Raw genomic sequence first — 22373 nt, forward strand, 5'->3', positions numbered from 1 at the left:
GAAAGAGTAGACAAAGTAATTAAATAATTAATTTAATAATCCAAGTAATTAAGTACTCGGGGTATACTAAAGATCACATGTTTCTGCACTGCTTTCAAGTAAATAAGTAGCAGGCATTAAAAAGAATTAGAAAGTGTTGAAATATTAGATCATCCAAGGTTTAATATTATATATATATATTATTCAATGGTTTTAATTCTAAATTTACACTGAAGTTAGGGGAGAAAATTCCATGGTTATCTTTGGTCACTACTTATTCATACACAGAATTTGGCTTCTTTCCAGACTCCCTTTTTATTGATAGTTTCAACTAGATTTTAAATTGTGACTAGCACATTTCTCTTACGCAGCCTGCCATAAACATGCTTAACCAATTTATGATGAGATATTTTGGTGAAAATATAGACATAATAGAGTTTAGGCACAGATCACTTCTGAAGTCTTTCAAGAAACCATCTTTGCTTTGGTTACTTTCTAGATGTTGTCTTTAGGGCTGCCACAAACCTCCAATTTGAAAAAAGCACACTATCTGCAAAGTACACAAAAGTGAAGCTCAATAAAATAAAGTATGCCTGTTCAGCTGTTCTGTCATGAGTAGTTAAAGCAAGATACTACTTAGGTGTTTGCAACAGGTATCACTAACAAATAACTTTGAAGGCTTTCTGAAAGGAGAAATTATTCTTGAGTTTCCATCAGAAATTATTTTCTTATGATAAATGGAACTTGATCTAACACATTGTACTGTACAAATAATTTCATGCAGTTGATCTTCTTTTCTGCTTATTTCTTACCAAACTGAGTTAATTTTACTGGAGAGTTGATGAAAAAAAACCATTCTGAGAACAAACAAAATTTTAAACCCTTAGGTCAGTACTTAGGTCTTATATATGCATTCTATTTCTGAGGAATACTTGGTTCCACAGTGAAAGACATCTGTTAAGAGTCAAATGCTATTTTCCTTGATCTGAAAGCATGTTCTTTCTCCTTCATCCTCTAGCTCTCATGAAGTACCACATTCTAAACACCCTGCAGTGTTCAGAGGCTATCATGGGAGGAGCAGTCTTTGAGACCCTGGAAGGAAACACCATTGAGATAGGATGTGATGGTGACAGTATAACAGTAAATGGAATAAAAATGGTGAACAAAAAAGATATTGTGACAAATAACGGTGTCATCCATTTGATTGATCAGGTCCTGGTTCCTGATTCTGGTGAGCAACAGTTTCCCATTCTTCTACCTACTGCTGTTTATCAATCATGGTGTCTAAAGTATAGGCCTATGGGAAATAATGTGCAGTATGAGGAGTGCCATGTGACGCACAAACAAAGCTAACAGGGATGTGGTCCAATAAAACTTTATTTATAAAAACAAGTAGTGGGCTGGACTTGGCTCTTAGGTGATAACTTGCTGACCCCTGGTCAAATGGGAATTCCTGTAGCTGGGTCATGGCTACATAAGAGTTTACCATTCTATTCTGTCTACTTCTGTATATGTTTGATGTTTTCCTCAATAAAATATTTTAAAAAAATAATAACAACAACTAACAGTGAGCTGAGTCCTAAATAGGTAGCTTGTGTAGTCACGGTCATTCCAGTGCAATAGACTCTGGCTTTCCAGAGTTTCTAATATCTAATATCGTCAAAGATTCTTACAGTGCCAGAGTTTTTCTTGAAAATGGAAGGAAATATATAACCAAATGGTTACTTTTGGATAAATGAAAGAGCTATGGCCCTCACAAGAGCAGAGAGACAAGGGGTGAGCAATAGAGAACTGAAGAAAACTGCAAAGCATGAAATTAGAAAGATATTTTCCTTCTGAAATTCTTTGGTTATTAACCCCCTCCACCCCCCCACCCCGCCAAAACAAAAGGGGAGCTAGAACTTTCTTACTAGGGAAAGGCAGGACTTCTTATCACATTGCTAGTATAGCAAATAGCTTATGGAAACAGCCAAGAACTGATTTACTAATTTCATGATGATAGTAATAACAACGATGACATTGTTTGAATGGTCATGGTTTATCTTACAGCCAAACAAGTTATTGAGCTGGCTGGAAATCAGCAAACCACTTTCACAGACCTTGTGGCCCAGTTAGGCTTGGCATCTGCTCTGAGGCCAGATGGAGAATACACTTTGCTGGCACCTGTGAATAACGCATTTTCTGGTATGTATCGGCCACTGCCATTCCAGCTCTTCCCACCCCTACACACCTTTTTTTTTTTCCTGCACCGTGACTGTCTGCTAATAAATAATAGATCTTTTATGAGGTGTTAATTAGTTTCTTCACTGGCTACATATACAATGAATTACTACTGTTTTTATTAAAAAGCCCTTTATTTCAAAACATTTCATTATAATAGGTAATGGCCTACAGGAAATGAAATTTTGTGATAAGGGTCTTCAGTTTCTCTGTGAACCTGATCATATTTCCAGCACACATAATGGATATATTAACAGATCTTAAGAAAAATAAATTTGATTTGTTTAACACCCAACATTATACATAGGTGCATTTTGCAACTCAGGATTTGAAAGTAAGGTATCAAATTATGAGAAAATAAAAACAGGAAAATATGATATACTTCTATATTATGATGTGAACTATTATTACAAGTATTTGACCTTATACTGCTATTAAAAGACTGTGGTTAGATTAATACAACCTTACTTTTTTTTCCGGAAAAAATGACAAAGACATATGTGAATTGTTAGGCAAAATTTAACAATGAAAAAATAATCATCATTATATTTGATGTTTTTCCAAATACTAGATTGTAACATAGAAAGTTATTAATAAGAAAATTCAAATTCTAAAAAATGTTGTTTTTCCTTTTTGTAATAATAAGGTCTGTAACTTGTTGACATCAAGCCAACTTTAAGAGGCTACATGATTCGCCAACTCTCTCTCCAGAAATTAAAGTAAATTTACAAATGATTCATCAGTTGTTTATCATGTGACTAATGGACATCAAATTCTCAGAGAAAATCTTGGCCAGCCTTAGAGTTTAAAGTTTAACCTTTATCAATAACCACATGAAACCATGTAGCCCCTCACTGAGATGTAACCTATTGTCTGGACTGCTTGGACTCATGTAATCATTTGATGAAATAGCTCATGGTGCATAGAGTTTCTAGCCTTCAGTATTTAGTCAACTCATATATAAGTGTAGGATCCTTAAGATCTATAATATTAGGGATTTTCCATTTTCATGATTTTCTCTTACAGGGGAAACTGTAATGCTTTCTAAATAAAATAACATTCTTTTGTAATGAATTTACTTATAGATGATACACTGAGCATGGATCAGCGCCTTCTTAAATTAATTCTACAGAATCATATATTGAAAGTAAAAGTTGGCCTTAATGAGCTTTACAATGGACAAAAACTTGAGACCATTGGAGGCAAACAGCTCAGAGTCTTCGTGTACCGTACAGTAAGTGCATCAGAACGAGGTAAAATATCCACACTGGCCTACATGTCAAAAGAGACGCCCTTGTCAAAGACTGTCCTTATAACAAATGTCCCTCAGAATTTTACTAATATGATTTTAATAGTTCATAGGAAGATCAGAGAAGTGAGTAGCATATTTGAAAAGACTATGAGGAAAGTATACAAAAGTGCTATGCATTAATAATTCTGATAATCTGCATTTGTTTCATCATCAATAACTTTTTTTATAGCATTGTTTCAATCCCATAAATAATTAAAACCCCTTTCAAATAAGCTTTTTGTTTCATAGAGTACTGTACTTTACTGTTTACATGGTAATTTTTATACTGAATCAAATATTTAGGATGATCTTCAACTGTACTGTCACCATTCAGCAACTAAATCTCTTTTGAATGAGTTTCATGGTAAACTTTTATAGGCACATAAAGATCTCTATAAAATGGTTCTAATGTGCCTTATCTGAGGAAAAGTTTCTAGAAGATATTGCTTATCAAAATTACAGTTTGACAAGTGGTGCTATTCAGTTTCTTTCTAGGCAACCTTGCAGTTACAGGTAAAAAGAATTCATAAGAAGTCAAAGATTACCTGGAACCAAACATAACTCACAGCGTTTTCATACCATAGGTCCACAAGGTCAAGACACACTTTTTAAATGATACGGAAGGGACTTCTCTGGTGGTTCAGTAGTTAAGACTCTGTGCTTCCAACACAGGGGGCATGGGTTCAGTCTCTGATGAGGAAATTGAGATCCCACATGTTGTGTAGTACAGGCCAAAAAAAAACAAAAACAAAACAGAAAATGTGCTGCATTCTAAATGATACATATATAAATATTAGTTTTGTTCAAAGTGCTATAACTTAACCAGTAATTTAGCTTATACTTGATAGGGTTTTACTACCAATATAGTAAATATTTGCATAGAAAATACAGCAATATATGGAAATATATGGGCTTCCCAAGTGGTGCCACTGGTAATTTGCCTGCCATTGCAGGAGACACAAGAACTGCGTTGTTGATCCCCAGGTTGGGACGATCCTCTGGAGTAGGAAATGGCAACCCACTCCAGTATTCTTGCCTGGAAAATTCCATGGACAGACAAGCTTGGCGGACTTCAGTTCATGGGGTAGTAAAGAGTTGGTCACGACTAAGCATGCACACACATGCCACACCATAGTAATATATAGTAAAGATCACAAGAGGCAGTGAAGTCACTGAACTTCATGATTAAAGAAATTTACTAGAAAGGGTCTGAAAGAATGAGTAGAACCTGGAGAAGAATGACAGAAAACACAGAAATAGAATTATATGGAATTGCTTTGGCATCACTGACTCAATAGACATGAGTTTGAGCAATATGCTGGAGATAGTGAAGGACAGGGAAGCCTGGCGTGCTGCAGTCCATGGGGTTGCAAAGAGTCAGACACAACTTAGCACCTGAACAACAACAATCGACAACACTACCTGCCCTACACATATAGTAGCTTGCCTAGTAGTAGAAAACCTGGTTGAATAAGATGAGTGAGGTCAGATGGTGTGCTATGCTTAGTCACTCAGCTGTGTCTGACTTTTTGCAACCCCATGGTCTGCAGACCACTAGGCTCCTCTGTCCATGGGGATTCTCCAGGCAAGAATACTGGAGTGGGTTGCCATGCCATCCTGCAGAGAATCTACCGAACTCAGGGACCGAACCCAAGTCTCCCACACTGCAGGCAAATTCTTTACCATCTGAGCCACCAAGGAAGCCCATGAATACTAGAGTAGGTAGCTGATCTCTTCTCCACCCAGGAATAGAACCGGGGTCTCGTGCTTTGCAGGCAGATTCTTAACCAGCTGAGCTACCAGGGAAGCCCAGGTCAGATGGTACAAGTCATTAAAAACAGAGGAGAGAAACCGTTTCCTCTGGCATCAAAAGCCTAGAAACCTTTCAGAAGAAACCATCCAGAAATTTTATTAGGGAGCTTCTTCCACATAGGGAATTTCAAATAAGGAAATGCACAGTTGTATCTTTCTTTTCTTTGCTAGGCTGTCTGCATTGAAAATTCATGCATGGTGAGAGGAAGCAAGCAAGGAAGAAATGGTGCCATTCACATATTCCGAGAGATCATCAAACCAGCAGAGAAATCCCTCCATGAAAAACTGAAACAGGATAAGCGCTTCAGGTAAGCTTCACCTCCACAAGAGAATAAGACCTTTTGACATAGTTTTATTTCACAGTAAGTATTCCAAAATGCATTCAGTATTCAGTATTGCTGAGAATGCAATTTAGAATAAGAAGCTTATACAAGTGTTTCAAAATTAAAATATATTCTTAACACTAGTTTTCTTCCATAATATGATTTGGTGAGTAAAAACCAAACAAAAACCAAATCTAATAGACTGAACTACTCCTTGCAAATTTTTTAGAATTATGTTTTTTAAAAATGGTAGTATGTATTAGCAAAGACTATTTTGCAGAATATTAAATGAATAAATGCTTCTATTTTGTTACCAAATGTGACTTCATCAAGTGTTACAGGGGAAAAACAGAGGTTTGGAAATTTAAAAATCATACACATATTTAAATAATTTCCCCATGATAAACCTTTAATGGTAAATTGCATTTGAAACATATGAAAGTGTATGAGCCATTTGCTTATTTTTCCACGTAAAGGGATACTACTGTATTTCAGGCATGGTCGGTAGGCTTACCTAGACTAAATCTAATAAACACATGTCCTTCCTGCCTAGCATCTTCCTCAGTCTACTTGAAGCTGCAGACTTGAAAGAGCTCCTAACACAGCCTGGAGATTGGACCTTATTTGTACCAACCAATGATGCCTTTAAGGGAATGACTAATGAAGAAAAGGAAATTCTGATTCGTGAGTAGAAGTGAACACCAGATATATTTGCCCCTTGATTTCATGATCTCATTTCTTCCTCAAGTGTTCCTACCTAGATGTCGGCCCCCCACAGTTCCCTCTTTCATATTCATGGCTAGCCTTCCTCTTCTTATTCCACTTAGACTATGTAGAGGTTCCCTCATCAGTGTTCTCAAATAACTCCTTACTGTCATGTTGTGGGGCTAGATAATAACTTATGTCATCTCTATTAAAGGCCACACAGTGAGGTGACAGAGAAGGAAATAGTCACAATTTCAAGAAAATAATTTGATTTTTTTTCCTCCAGTAAGTTGGATAATATTTTGATTGAACTGACTGAAGAGACTATGTTTTGACATAGCATTGTTACTGCCTTGAGAGAACAATGACATTATGAGAAATTACAGAGTGGAGAAAAATAATTACAAAGAAATATTTTCCCCTTAGTCATCATAATATCAAAATGTCAAAACGTATGACATATTATTAAATAAATATATATATTTTTCTCCTAGGGGACAAAAATGCTCTTCAAAACATCATCCTTTATCACCTGACACCAGGAGTTTTCATTGGAAAAGGTTTTGAACCTGGCGTTACTAACATTTTAAAAACCACACAAGGAAGTAAAATCTATCTGAAAGGAGTAAGTTCTCTAGAATATATCTATGAGAGTGTTAATCTAATATTCAGTTATCCTAATGTTCATTAAATTTCCCATTGACATTATCCCCTGTTTTAACAGGTAAATGATACACTTCTGGTAAATGAACTGAAATCAAAAGAATCCGACATCATGACAACAAATGGCGTCATTCATGTTGTAGATAAACTCCTCTATCCAGCAGGTTGGTAATTATTGAACTGATTAATGAAAAATAAATCTTTTTCAATAGAAACCTAGATTTTTATTTCATTGATTCTTACAATATTCATTTTATATTCCTCTTCACAGACACACCTGTTGGAAATGATCAGCTGCTAGAAATACTTAATAAACTGATCAAATACATCCAAATTAAGGTACAGATGTTATTGCATAGTGCTCTCCTTGTAGCTCAGTTGGTAAAGAATCTGCCTGCAATGCAGGAAAACTGGGTTCGATTCCTGGGTCAGAAAGATCTCCTGGAGAAGGAAATAGCAACCCACTCCAGTATTCTTGCCTAGAGAATTCCATGGGCAGAGGAGCCTGGCTATTGCATACGTTTCTAATGTGCTTAACAGATATTGCAGGTTTAACATAAAAAACTAGAAATGTATACATTAATAAGTAAATATACCCTGACTACATTGCTCTTTGTTGATTGTACACCATTGGCATCATTTCTTCAATAGTTTACAATCCAGTAGGGAAGATAGGACATGTAGATAAAAGCAATAATTTTTCTATCATCAAATATTTTTGCTACAGAATATAAGGGAAAGATATTTACTTGTAAGAAATAGCCACTAATTACAATAGTTAGGGTCTCCTTAGCTGCTGAGATGGTAAAGAATCTGCCTGCAATGCAGGAGACCTGGGTTGGGAAGATCCCCTGGAGGAGGGCATGGCAACCCACTCCAGTATTCTTGCCTGGTGAATCCCCATATACTGAAGAGCCTGGTGGGCTAGAGTCCATGAGGTTGCAAAGAGCTGGACATGACTGAGCGACTAAGCACACAGCACAATAATTAAAGGCAAAGGAATATTTGGGAATAAACACTGGGTTGAATATCAGTAGGGTTAAAGTGCCTGACAACATATGAAATATTATTTAATAAACATTTAATTTGGGATTTGCTATTTTATAATTTTTAAAACTCTGAGTAACAAATCCAACCATTTTTGCCATCTTGCCAATAGCAAGAAATTTGAAGGTGACATGAAGACTTCATTTTTTACTAAATGTAATGGTAGTTTCACTTCTTTAGTGAGAATTAAAAATCATGGTGCCACGATTTTGTTAATACAGTGATAACATTTCATGTTAGTGCAACGACTACATTTCATGTTACTAAATATATTTATTTTCAGTTTGTTCGTGGCAGTACCTTCAAAGAAATCCCCATAACTGTCTACAGTAAGTACATAATGAATATTTGTCACATATATGTGGCAAGATGTAAAAAAAAGAAAATAATTTTGTGTTTACTGAGATGATTGATAATCTGGTATTTAGAATTCCAAACAATGGCAAAACTCATCCCACTTGAAACAGGGCTTGCAGTCTGGAGGAGACCTTTCAGCCTTGACTATCCTCTTCAACTCCAATGAACCACTTCTTCACTCACAGCTTGATTCAATTGTTAGCATGGCAAAGATGCAAGGGAGAAAGTCATACAAACATATAGGGAAAAGACAGCTAAGATGCACTCCAGAGCTATTTGAAAATTCAAATGTGTGGAAATAGAAGTAATATTGTTGAAACATTTCTAGCTCATTCCACTCTCAAGACCTCAGCTATCTAAAGGCAGACTGTCAGAGAATTCTAACGTTTATGGGCTGGTGGTTCAAAAAACTCTCCCCATTCAAAACTGGATGAAGGAACAAAAACGTTGTCAGGTGATAAACCTAGAGTTTCTAGATTCCAAGTTTTCTTTTATTCCTGACTCTACCAGATTATCAAAATTAAACCTCTATTTCTTAACCATGGTAAAGGTATTTCATTTGCATAATGTTAACTCATAGTATTTCTTATTCAGTGTAGTTTTTTCTTTCTTTGTCTTTTCCTCTTTTCCACTGCAGCTTTCAAAGCAGAAATTCTTTTTCATTTTGTTTTGACTCTACAGTTCAACACTCAAAACATATCAGTAGCTAAAACGGTGCACCCATTTGTACATTTATTTTGGCTAGAATTGTTCTATTTTATACTGTGAGCATCCTGTTATTCAATTAAGAAAATTTTCCTTAAGATTTACACCAGATATGGAACAAGCATAAAGATGATGTAAGGAGCAAAACAAAATGTCTGCTCTTCTTACTGATTTCAAGTATGTGATATTGACATGGACAACCCTAGAATCAGGCCAGATCAGCCCTGTTTCAAAGATTTAGTTGGAAATAGTTATACTTCCACATGGTTTAAATTCCAGTCTGGAAGTATACAGTCTTGTTAAAGATATATTTTATTTAAAAAAATCAGAAAACGTTATGAGCTCTATTCATCAGAAATGCTATGTCATCTTCCTCCATAAAAATTATGCCTGCACTGCATTTCCCTACTTTATCCATGAGAGGTTCACCATTTTCTCTATATATCAATGCACTATTTTGCTTACAATGACCTAAAATATTATAATTCCTTTATTTTCCTTTACTGACATTGGATACCTACTCACAGAAAATAATCTACATTTTATGAAATTACGCAAGTCTAATGAATCTTGTCTACCTACTCACAGCTCTTGAAAGAGCTCTGAGATTTACATTCTGATGTGGAATGTTTGTTTAACTCCTCTCTGACGTGTACGCTGTTACTTAGAAGCATAGTTGAGATAAAGGTTGAGACTAATTAAACCAAAGATTCCATTTTCATGTTCTTTTATTGACCTGTCTCTAAAATTTCTTTGTCTTATTATGTACTATTCTTGTCCCCCAAATACCTTACATATTAAATTGTATGGGGGAAAAATGCTCTCTAGTATATGTTGCCAAATATATGACATTTGAGGTGGAGAGGAATAAAATCAGTTTTTAATCTTCATCCTTTGACCTGTCAAAACTATTTAAGTATTCAGAAAAGCAAAACTGAAGCAGAACTAGGAACCAAATAAATATTCTAAACTTCAAGTTCCTTAACATGAAGTGTATTTTTAAGCTAAAGCTAATTAACCCATTCTGATAGTAGCAGCAGAGACCTCTATGGATTTGACCTTCATGGAAAGGTTTCTCTGTGGCCAGACCACCTGTGGAATGGATAACTGGGCTCACCAATTTGATATATTTCAGAGTTTCATAATTTGAGATCTCAACATGTTAAATCTGAAAGAACTGAAACAGTCACAGTTAAGCCCTGGAATCCATATTAATTCAAAGAGTTGACACAGATACAAATTTCAAACACCTGAAGTGAAAATGTGACAGAAATCCAAATGTACTAACATCTTGCCTCTAGTGTGTCAACACAGTCTGTTACAACTGCACAGACAGCTTTAGTTCCTTATCTAATGACTCCATCTTTTAAGGCTGTAATTAGAAATGATAAAAAGTCAGTAGCTCTGGTATCTGACTCCATAGGCACACTTTCAGTTAATCTATGCAATCAAAAGCTGACCAAATGGTTGGCTACTATTTTAAATCTATTTTGCACATAATTATTTCAGTTGAGTGGATAACATACATTCAAAATACTTAGCTTTCAGTTTAAAACTGATGATGAAAATTATAGTCATTTTAGCCTGTAACAAATATTTAAATATATGATCATATCATATTTGTTGCATAGAGCTCATGGCTGGCTGACTGAAAAAATCCATTTTTAAGTATTCTGAACTAATTTTTTAAAATTTTCCTTTCCATATCACTGTCATCAAATGCATGAAAAATATTTCAAGTCTTTTTCTTTCAATGTTTTCTTCTAATTGAGAAAGAACCCAACAATGCAACTTAAGATATTATGAATTGTATGAAATTAATCATGTTTCTTTGTCTTTGTTGCTATGCAGCCAGTATTTTCAAGAAGTACAAAAGAAGGTAAAGAGCTTTAGTGCTGCAGTTCAAACTTGTAGATTTCTAGGTAGAATTCCTCACATAGAAAGTATATATTTCACTGGAACAAATCAAAGTCACTGGACTTCAGAGTTCATCTGGACAAGAGAAGATACTAGATAATTACTATGAATTATTTCCTGTATATGACTGCCTGAACATATTACCACATCTGATACCTCAGTACCCAACAAAGACCAAAGGGGAAAAAAAGACAATTTCATTCAGGTTGTTTTTATGTAAGCATCATTTATGTTCCACTTTCTATACTTTCAGCAACTAAAATTATAACCAAAGTTGTGGAACCAAAAATTAAAGTGATTGAAGGCAGTCTTCAGCCTATTATCAAAACAGAAGGTAAAAATCAATGTATACATGGTTCCTTAAAAATCCATGTAATAGACTGATTTCTATGAATGTATCTACATTCTTTTTGAAACTAACATGCTAAATATCTCCATATCGATGGCATGCTCATTTAACACCAGAATGCAGAATGCAAGTTTATTTAGAAGAGTAAATGTGCATTCCTAATACCTTCAGTACATTTGCTTGTATCTGATTTCATTTGAACTTAATTTGCCATTGCATTAGCACTAGTACCCAGATACTCACTAAACTGAGCTTTCTTCCCTGCACCTGTACTCTTTATAGCTGTGTTTCCAGTCTCCCCATATCAATCTCTTTCATACTGTTAGAAGGTGCTCCAAAAAAGTGCACATATCTTTTTATTCAACAGACTCAGAGAGCACAGAAGCTGTATATTGAAAAAAACTTTTAAAATGTACATCCACACATGATATAATTTTTAATTAAACCACTAGGAACGGAGGAAATAAGTAGTTGGTACAATGAATCAAACCTTAGAATCCTTAATTCCAGCCTTGAATGTGTGTGTATATTTTACATATTCTTATATATAGTATTATATATTCTTATATGTATACATATATAAGATGGATGTTCCTTGGATATTCAGTGATTAGGGCTCAATGTTTTCATTGTGGTAGTCCAGGCTTTACCCCTGTTTGGAGAATTAAGATCCTGCAAGCCATGTAGCATGGCCAAAAAAATAAAGTTAAAATAAATAAAATTAGGCTGTTTAAAGAGAGAGAGAATTTGGTGCTTTAAGAAGTTAAATCACAGAAATTTTTGTTTAGAAAATATTTCTTAATCATTTTAATGAAAAAATAAAATGGTCCTTAATTTTAAAATTCTTGTACTATTTTTTTTAAATTAGATTCCCTAAAATTGTGTATAATCACTTGCACACATCTTCTTCAGTAGAAATCATTCAGATGCACTATTTTTGTTTTCCAAGATTCATCTCTTTTCTTTCAAGCTTCTTTCAACCTATCTATCTTCCCAGTCTTTGTGAACAGGATTCTACTGTATTACTGTTTCTTCAATTAGGAACACAATGGAGCATCAACTCTACTTGGGTTCCTCCTATGAAGGGAACTAAGATGAAAAATGGGATCATGTCCCCTGTGCATTAACAACTCTTCAGTTAAAAAATTTGGAAATTTGCCTTTGTATAACATAATGAGGGAGACAAATATTAATACTTGCCTTGGCAGCCATCTATAATTTTGTCATCCTAGGATTGCTATTGGCATTTCCTTCTCACTGTTTAAACTTTTGCTGATTCATTGGTAACTCCTGAATTCTTACTACATATATTAGGATGTTTCTTAGAAAAGGTACTTAACCAAATTTTAGAATTAGGAATAAATCAACTGAAATTCAATTCAATAAATACTTATTGTACCAATCCTGTGCTGGGTATTTTCCTAGGTGCCCACCAGAGTAAATATGAAAAAAAAATTTTTGGTAGTCAATTCCTGCCTTCATAGAACTTAAGGGTGGAGGATGTTTCTCAAATGCTAGTTGAGGCTTTTCTAAAGAAATGTTTACTTGGATATTTTATTAACTCACTTCCTGCTTTTAAACTCCTTAGCTGTTCTTTCCCTTTGAAGTTTCCACACCTTAAAAACTTGGCCTTATGTTTTGATACTCAATGTCCCTTGACCCCATGGATCAAATATTATGGTGTGAAATACTTATTGTTTGAATCAGCTGTACTCTTGTTTCATTATTTTAGATCTTCCTAGACTATTTAATTCTGGGTAATGGTGTACATTGACAATTTCTGGACAAACAAATAAACCTTCTCAAAGATAAGGAAATATAGCTCCATTCAACTGTTAAAGGGTGTTACTATATGAGTTAAATGTACTGAACTTCTCATCTAATTACTATGTAGTAATGTAGTAATCAGCTTTCTAACATTCAAAATGATTTTCTCTTGGAGCAAAATCATTTTGCAAGTCAAATGTAACACAACTTTTGCATTTGAAGGACTGTTTAACTATTAATTAGTAAATATTTGCAGCATTCACATAGAAAAGGTAAGTACTCCCATTTTCCCATAAAACCTGAAAATTGTATCTTAAAGGTAGGCATAAAGTTGGGCTTTTTTGATGTTCAGTTATGCCCATTAGATAAAAATATAAGATATGGAGTAGTTAAAAATTAAATTTAAAATGTAATAAGAAAAGCAAGTAATAGACATCAGTATGGTAAAGTAAGATCTACACTAGCTATCATTAGAGCAACTGAAATTTGTACATACTGTGTGATTCACAAAGTATAGTCATATATAACATTTTGTGTGAACAGAATTTATAACTATGAATAAATGGATCAATTAAACATTTGTTTAAATTCTAAAGCTGATGAAATTCATTTTAGTAGCACACTAATAGACCCAGAAGTCATTTGTTCTCCTAAATACTACTCAATCTGAAGACAATGGGAACTATTTAAAACCGATTTCATAAAACCTCAAAGTACTTTGACATTTCAGCAACACCAGTGTTGAAATAAATTTCCTGTTCTGGTAAATTTAAAGGACTGCATTAACATGATAATTTGTCTCCTAAAACGACGCCTCAGGACGCACAATACCAAAGGTCAAAATTGAAGGTGATCCTGAATTCAGACTGATTAAAGAAGGTGAAACGGTAACTGAAGTGATCCATGGAGGTGCGTTCTGTTTCCCTAGCCTATTTAGGATCACTGTGAACATTTTGAAATTGTGCTGGTTTAAATATGTTGAATATCTGATGTTTTCTCTTGACTTTTATACACATTGGTGAAAAGCTTTTATCAGTTATGGATTCTTATTAGCCAATCAATTAAAATATAGTTTACCTTTTAATGGATCTAGTTGGATTCGATTTTACCATTAAATCACCAGGTCCAACAAAACCGTCCTTACTCTGCATATGCAAGGATGATTATGAATATAATGAAAACAATCACATCAATACCAGATAACATGTTGGTCTTAGAAGAAAGAATGAAAATTCTATAAGACTAACAAGCCATAGCCTGGACTTTGTATAAGGTTCCCATTCTAATGATGTGTAATTCCTTGGATTCTCCCTAAATGTTCATTGCACAGTCAGGAGACAAGTATGACATGGAGTGTTAGCTTGACAGTTGGCTCTCTCCTTTACCCAAGATTCAGGACATGACCACTACCTCTATTATCTGAATTTATTTGAGATATGTTCTCCAAATGATTATGATTGATTTCTAAATGGTATTACTGTGAGAAATACATTTAATCAAATGTACATTTAATACATTTGATTAAATGTCTAGCTTATGGCCATTTACACACCATATGAGGACAAATCAAATGCATTTTTCTTCCCCAATTTAGAGCCAATTATTAAAAAATACACCAAGATCATTGATGGAGTGCCTGTGGAAATAACTGAAAAAGAAACAAGGGAAGAACGAATCATTACAGGTAGTCTTTAATTCAATACTATAGAACACTGTGTGTGTGTGTGTGTGTGTGTGTGTGTGTGCATTCAACACAACCCTATGGACTGTAGCCTGCCAGGTTCCTCTGTCCATGGGATGCTCCAGGCAACTATGCTTGGATTACAAAGAGCAAATCACATTTAATCCTAAAATATCTCTATAAGAATTACTAAAGAAGCTTAAGTCATTTTCATGGTGGTTACTGAAGTTATTCATTTCTTTTTTGGTAGAAATAATACTAACTCTAAATATATAATCTATGTTTTCTCCTGAATTGGAAATTTGGGAGCAAATCTATAAGCATGTGTTTTTATTATGAATACACATATGTATTATATAATACATTATCTTCACTTTGCTATTTATTGAGTTACTAAATCCTAAAAGAAAAACTGTTCCCTCCTTTGAATTTTCCATTAATCTTAAGGTCTACACACCAAACTATATGCAAGTTAGTATAAAACAATTTATAAATAGTTTCAGTAAACCTCTGTATTAGTCTGCCACCAATGAATTAGCATAAAATTCTAAATTCAGCTATTTTACAAGTATTTGTCTAAACAAGCAGTCAGCATCTATGGCCCATGCCATCTTTTAATACTTATGTAAATAAAGTTTTATTGGAACATGATGTGACCATTCATTTATACAGTGTCTATGGCTATTTTCACACTACAAGGGAAAAGTTGAATAGTTGCAACACCAACCATATGACCCATAAAGTCTAAATTACTCACTATCTAACTGTTACAGAGGAAGTGTACCTACCCTTGTTTCAGGTCTTTTTGTAAACTGTCTTTCCTTTAGGTCCTGAAATAAAATACACTAGGATTTCAACTACAGGTGGAGAAACAGAAGAAACGCTGAAGAAATTGTTGCAAGAAGGTCAGTATGTCTAGAAAAATAAGAATGTGACTTTTCTTAAGCTATCTATTTATATCATATTCTAATATAATCTTTGAGGCCTTTTACATTTTCTTCTCTATCTCACTCCTTTGTTCTAGTTCCATACCAACACAAGAAAAAAATCCAAAGATAGGGAATGAAACTCAGATGATAGTCATATTGATGGGTTTGTTCTGTATTTGTTATGTACTGTTCAACAACTTTGTAAGAAAATTGGCTTATCAAAAAATAGCACTAAAAACCAAGAAGAACCAAGTGTTGGTCTGGAATTTATTGTTTGGCAGATGCCATTATGTATCGCATCAAATCTCCAGCCTTTTTATTACATAAACCAATTTCTGCTGTAAACATGTATCCTCTCAGAGGTCACCAAGGTCACCAAATTCATTGAAGGTGGTGATGGTCATTTATTTGAAGATGAAGAAATTAAAAGACTGCTTCAGGGAGGTTAGTAAAAGGGAAACAACTAACCCACTTAACAGGTTCTGATAACTGAGTTCTTTAGCTTTTTAAAGACTGAGCATTCAGGTTTGTTTGTTTTTTAATTAGGTTAAAAAACAGCATCAAGTCTGTCTTAACAGATTGATTGGGTCAATGGTGGTTAAAGTAAGAGATATAAAGAAAGAATTACTAGCTTAAACAGTCTTTAAAAAGTTCAGTGGGGAGCAATGAATATTTTTTTGCTCTGATACAGACAACTGTAAGGATATTCTTAGTATGTGAAAGAGGGATGCTTTTAAAATTGGTAATTATTAAAAGAAGCCCAAATTGAAATAATTTTTCTATTTTAAAAAATGTATTCACTGCCCCCACAACCATAATAAAAGGCATGTTTATGAATTTTTTTAAGTGCATAGAACTAGCAAAAAAAATTGCATTTAGCAATTTTATTTTCCAAAACTACATTCTCAGGAATGGGTTATCTGTTTCTTCTAACAGTTCAAGTGATAATCTATACCTGGAGCTGTAAATTATTTTGCATATGAAATTAATTTTAATCTTTAAAATATGGAATGTTCTCTATGGCATTAAAAGGACCTACTTTTAAAAGGAAAGAAGAAAAAGAATTCAAAATCTTACACAAGCTCTCAATGGTAATTACACAAAGAAGTTTGACTAAACTAATTTCTAATTCATTTTATTAACAAAAAAAGTACTTAAGAAATTGTTTTAGAGAAACAAGAATTTAAATTATCTAGAAAAATCAAATATGTTCTTTGAAATATACTGTGAATTAAGAAACACAACAAGTTTAGTGTTTATCCAAAGTATGGTTCCCATTAGCTTTTATGCTTAAAATTTTAAAAATTATAGTACTATGTCCGAGAAGTTGTCATTTCTTTTGGGACTGTATCTATATTTGGCAATTATTCTTTATTTTTACATAAGCAGAGTCTCTTACATAATATTGATACTGTTCAGCAATAGTAAAAATAAATAATTTTTTTTGAACCAATGATTGAATTTCCCCTCAATAGAAAAATGTGTGTCTGAAAAATACAAGACTTCCTTTCAGACTGCTGGGAGTATATGACACTCCCAAAGCCACAGTAGAACCAGTTTCCTATAAGCTATAATACAAAATTTACTCACCTACATCTAAATGCTTACACTCTACTAGAAAAAAGGTGGAGATTTGAGTGAAGAAAGGCAGATATTGTGAAAATTAAGTTGAATTCTTTTTTTTTCAGTCCTTGCCATAGTAAGCAGCTTTGTAGAATGGCAGTGCTTTTTAGAGAATGAACCAACTAGTAGTTGCACTTGTATATATTGCTTTAATTTATTTAGACTTAAACTTCCGGTAAGTATGTTTTCCTCCCCTTCAATACGCCCATGTTATCAAGTCCATTATAAACATCGAACTGAGTTTTGAAGAATAACTTCGGCCAAAAGAAGATAATACCTGTTACAAGAATAAGATCATCTAATTTTAATCAATAGAAATAGAATCCTTGTTTAATTCTGGTTTCTGTTCATCCCAGAGGTTGACTCATTAATCTTCCAGTGTTTGGTTTCTCTACGTACTTATAAAGCATTCATTTTGTCAATGTCACAACATAAATTTAATAGTTTTTTTAAGAGATGTTATATTTTATATTGGAGTATAGCCAGTTAACAAAGTTGTGATAGTTACGGATGCATACACAGCAGAGCTGTGCCGTAAATATACATGATTGAGCCACACATATACATGTATCCATTCTCCCCCAAACTCCCCTCCCATCCAGGCTGCCACATAACATTGAACAGAGTCCCGTGTGCTATACAGTAAATCCTTGCCACAGCATAAATTTTTATCAAAACATTTCCAAGGATTCTTATCTCGTAAGGAAGACAATATAAGTGGTATAGTTACTAATACCTGGACATTAACTGGACATTCTAGTTTTCTTTTTTTCCAGCCCTGTAAAACCATTGGGTTAACACTGAGTAACAAGTGTCCTCTTGTCTAGATCCCAAGAAACACCAGTGAAGCTGGTGTGAATAAAGATTATGTCAGGCAAGATAGGCTTTTTTTTCTTTCAGAATATTGATCTATAGCTAAACTATGGTCTTCATCTCAAAGCTTGTAGTTTTCTATCTGAACTGCTCATTTTATGGTACATACAGTACATTTTAATGAATTGAATGTATTCCTCAATCATTTAGTTCATGTTTATAAACTTGGCTAAATGGTCAATTGGGTACTAATACTATGATTTGTTATTTAAATACTTCAGACTCCTTAACTAAAATTCTTCTCAAAAATGTGTACAGTTGTTCACTCTTATCTTAAATAGAACTACATTTACTGAAACTACTGAAGTAATTAAGGGAAAATTGCAGAAAAGTAGGCTATGGAGAAAGGAACAACAACAAAAAGCTGTTTGAGAAGGTTTTGATAAATCTGCCAGTATAACATTTGAAGATTTATGGCTTCTGTACGGAACAGAGGATCAGGTCCTAGGTCTGGCTTTCAATCTGGGCTCCAACTTGAACTTAAGTAAACTGATGTGTTTCTGCCTTGTTTTCTTAATCTGGGAAGAGGGGATGGTAATGTTACCTACATAAAAATAACCAATATATGGACAGCACTTGGAATAATGTTCACTGCATAATAATAATGTCCTCAGTGATGTTAGCTACTATCAGGATTATGTCAATTCACACTAACATGGTCAACAAAGTAATATTTTATGCTCTACTTTAAATTTACAGAGTCATAGCTATGTAAAAATACAACAATCTTGCAGATAATTGGGTGGAAACACTTTGTGTGTTTAAGGAAACATGGTGGGGAGGGGCATTTTCGTAGGATCATTCCAATGACTGGTTTACCTTAACACTTTTGCTTCTCTAAACACAACATACAAGTGTCATTCAGTTTGAAATTGTAGAGAGCCACTGAGAGAAAATCTGATTTTCTGCATTTAATTAAGCTTTTCTTCAAGAGATATTTGTTTGCCACAGTGAATATTTCTTATTTTGATTTTGTCGTAGCCAAATAGTGATAAATTAACAAGTTAGGTAATTAGATGTGCGTTAATCAGATGCTGCCAAATTTATAAAAGAAAATTGAGTATAAGTGCTTGTTTTCAAAAGTAATGTTGAAATCTTGTTTTAAGTTGCATGATAAGTGCTCTTTGGAATTAGTAAGTCCATTTTATACAATGATTTCCATCTTTTCTTGACAATATTTCCATCTTTTCTTGACTTTTTTTTTGTGGCCAAATAAACCTGAAGTTAAGGGAAATAAATCAGTTGGAGCATACTCATAATTCAGACTTTTCTATCTCACCTAAACTCTCCCCTACTATCCAATCTGAGGAGGTTTTCCATAGTTCTACATTTTACTATAGTATTAATGCATATGATAAACGGTTATGTAACTTATATCCAGGCAGAATAAAAAGACATGCTGGAAATGTGCTATGTAGACAGAAACACAATTCTCCAAAAAATACTTAATATTTCTTTTTTTTTTTTTAATTCTTGACATTATATAGCCAAAAATACTGTTGGTGATAGTTTCATGTCTTACTTTTATGAGATTTCAGAGAACTGAAAAAAATATATTTATATATCATAGAAAATTTTTGACTTCATTGTTGAGTACAGATAATATATAAAAATTGAGAAGTCAAACTTTGGAGAAAAAAATAAAGAAGGTAAGCAGAGAAGCAAAGTCGCTATAGGGACCATATTTATTCTTTGATCTCAAATGTCCAACCACAGAATGAAAATGTGAATTTCAGTTGACCAAGTAGTCTTGTCAATAAGTTAAAAGAAAAAATGAAGAACTGGGAAATATTTTGCAAAATATTGCATTGTATGATGAGCAACTTCCTTTTCACTTTTCACTTTCATGCATTGGAGAAGGAGGTGGCAACCCACTCCAGTGTTCTTGCCTGGAGAATCCCAGGGATGGAGGAGCCTGATGGGCTGCCGTCCATGGGGTCGCACAGAGTCGGACACGACTGAAGCGACTTAGCAGCAGCAGCAGCACTGTATGAACACTGCATTGTTATGAACAGTTGAAATTCTAAAATATGAGCTCTTATCATTTTTAACTATTTAATTTTTAAATGGTCTTGTTGGATTGGAATTCAATTCAGGAATTGAATTGGTACAAACTTCTTGAATTGCTTATTGGCATGCTTCACATATTAAAAGTTAATCAAAATTAAGTTACAATGAGAATTTTACAGAGGCAGAAGTCTGATATATCACAAATAGGAATGACTAGGAAAAAAATGAGTGCATAACTCTGGGAATATACTTCTGCTAAACTTCATAGGATGTTAGACATCCTTTCATCATAAAGTGATGCCTTTTATAAAAAGGATGAAAAGTAAGTCATGTAAGTCACTTACTCCATGCAAAAATGGAACACCATCTGGGGCTCCACATACCATAATAAAACAATATGTTTTGCAAAAATAGTAAACATTCATTATGATATAAGGAAGACAAATGTCTGTGGCCAATGCCAAAGTCTCACTACTCCAGGAGAAAATCTACAGGTTAAAGTGATGTTTATTTAAAAATTCACACTTTTCTGCTAAACTGTGTTTTCCTGTCTCATGTTAGTCATAATTTCAAAGTATTTTTAACTACAACTGTTTAATTTCAGACACACCTGTGAGAAAGATACAAGCCAACAAAAGAGTTCAAGGTAAATATATTGATTATGGTGATTTGCGTAAGTGGCACACCTGTTACATTAAGACAAAAAAAGGAGAGTATTTTAATACACTTTATTTTAAGCAAAGTATTTTGATATGAATCAGAAAATAAATCTTTCATATTACTCACTATTAATAAAATGTAAGAAAAGCAAACATCAATGGAAAGAAAATTATACTCATGTAAACTGTTAAATATATTGAATCACTGGGATAGATTAAAGTAGAGTTAATTTGAAAAGAAATCTTTAAATACCAAAGTTGAGTAAAAATAAGTTGCAGGTACACTGGAACTCTGTGAAACTATTAAATAATTTAAGATGAGGCTGCAGTTTGAGACAAAAATAAATTCAAAGCTATATATACTGCACACTTATAGAAAATGATTAATATATCTATGTACAAAATGTTGATATAATGTGTAGGTTATATACATGTATATATCACCTATGCACTATAACTTTTTTTATAACTTCATTTACGTGCATTTTCTCATCTTCCACTTAGGATACCTTATATTCTGGTACAATCAAATATCAAAGATTTCCTCTGTGGAACTTAGAATTACATACTAATAGTCAAAAGAAATTGCAAGGCTTTTCTATAAAATGCATTTATAGGCATATCAGATTTTAATTTAGTCCAATATAGACATTTGAAACTAAAGACTCAATTGTACAAATAATTTTTAAGTGAAAACTTTATCATGGATTTCTTTTAAACATGCAAAAATCATCCAAATTTTCTAAGGAAATAAAGCATAACTTTATTATGTTCATATACCTTCAATCAAAAGATGACTTGGTTTCATCATAAACAGAATATTATTAAGAAAACATAGTTTAACATTTATTATAATAAGAAATAATAGTCTTTTATAGATATAATTATGCATAAAATGGGGCTTTGCTGATGGCTCAGTGATAAAGAATCTGCCTGCAACAGAGGAGACGCAGGTTTGATCCTTGGGGCAAGATGATCCCTGGAGGAGGGCATGGCAACCCACTCCAGTGTTCGTCTGGAGAATCCCATGGACAGAGGAGCCTGGCGGGCTACAGTCCATGGGGTTACAAAGAGGTAGACATGACTGAAGCCCCTGAGCATGCACCCATACACATGAGTCAAATATCATATTGTTAAACACTATAATTTCATCCTATTTACAATCTATATTCTCTGCCTTCTTCCTAATCAGCATCTAGAAGACGATCAAGGGAAGATCGTCCTCAGTGAAAATCCAGACACCAGACAACAAAGTTTATACAACCCTAAACCGACAACCCGGTCTTAAAGGAAAAATATGAAAGCCACCTTGATGTGAAGAAATGAGCCAAGACAAAACAGCAATTGTTGAACAATTCTGAATGCAGTTATTTTTTCTTTCTGAATGAGAAACATGAGGGAGATTGTGGGTTTAGCCTCCTGTGGGATAGAATCTGAGGGAAACATAACACCTTACAGACTTT

General features: G+C 33.8%; 1 protein-coding gene across 1 annotated transcript in view; it reads left to right on the plus strand.

The window, feature by feature from the left end:
• The window catches only part of POSTN (periostin), a 33678-nt gene extending 11538 nt beyond the window's left edge, over positions 1-22140 (plus strand). The window contains exons 8-23 of the mRNA XM_052650127.1: positions 998-1210; positions 2029-2163; positions 3285-3433; positions 5474-5610; positions 6179-6309; positions 6825-6955; positions 7055-7157; positions 7265-7332; positions 8324-8369; positions 11273-11353; positions 13955-14044; positions 14730-14819; positions 15644-15721; positions 16106-16189; positions 20856-20897; positions 22103-22140. Of these exons, the coding sequence (XP_052506087.1) occupies positions 998-1210; positions 2029-2163; positions 3285-3433; positions 5474-5610; positions 6179-6309; positions 6825-6955; positions 7055-7157; positions 7265-7332; positions 8324-8369; positions 11273-11353; positions 13955-14044; positions 14730-14819; positions 15644-15721; positions 16106-16189; positions 20856-20897; positions 22103-22140 (1616 nt within the window). The remainder of the gene's footprint in view (positions 1-997; positions 1211-2028; positions 2164-3284; positions 3434-5473; positions 5611-6178; positions 6310-6824; positions 6956-7054; positions 7158-7264; positions 7333-8323; positions 8370-11272; positions 11354-13954; positions 14045-14729; positions 14820-15643; positions 15722-16105; positions 16190-20855; positions 20898-22102) is intronic.
• The last annotated feature ends 233 nt before the right edge of the window (positions 22141-22373 follow it).

The sequence above is a fragment of the Budorcas taxicolor genome, chromosome 12 (assembly GCF_023091745.1).
Source record: "Budorcas taxicolor isolate Tak-1 chromosome 12, Takin1.1, whole genome shotgun sequence".
NCBI lineage: Eukaryota > Metazoa > Chordata > Mammalia > Artiodactyla > Bovidae > Budorcas > Budorcas taxicolor.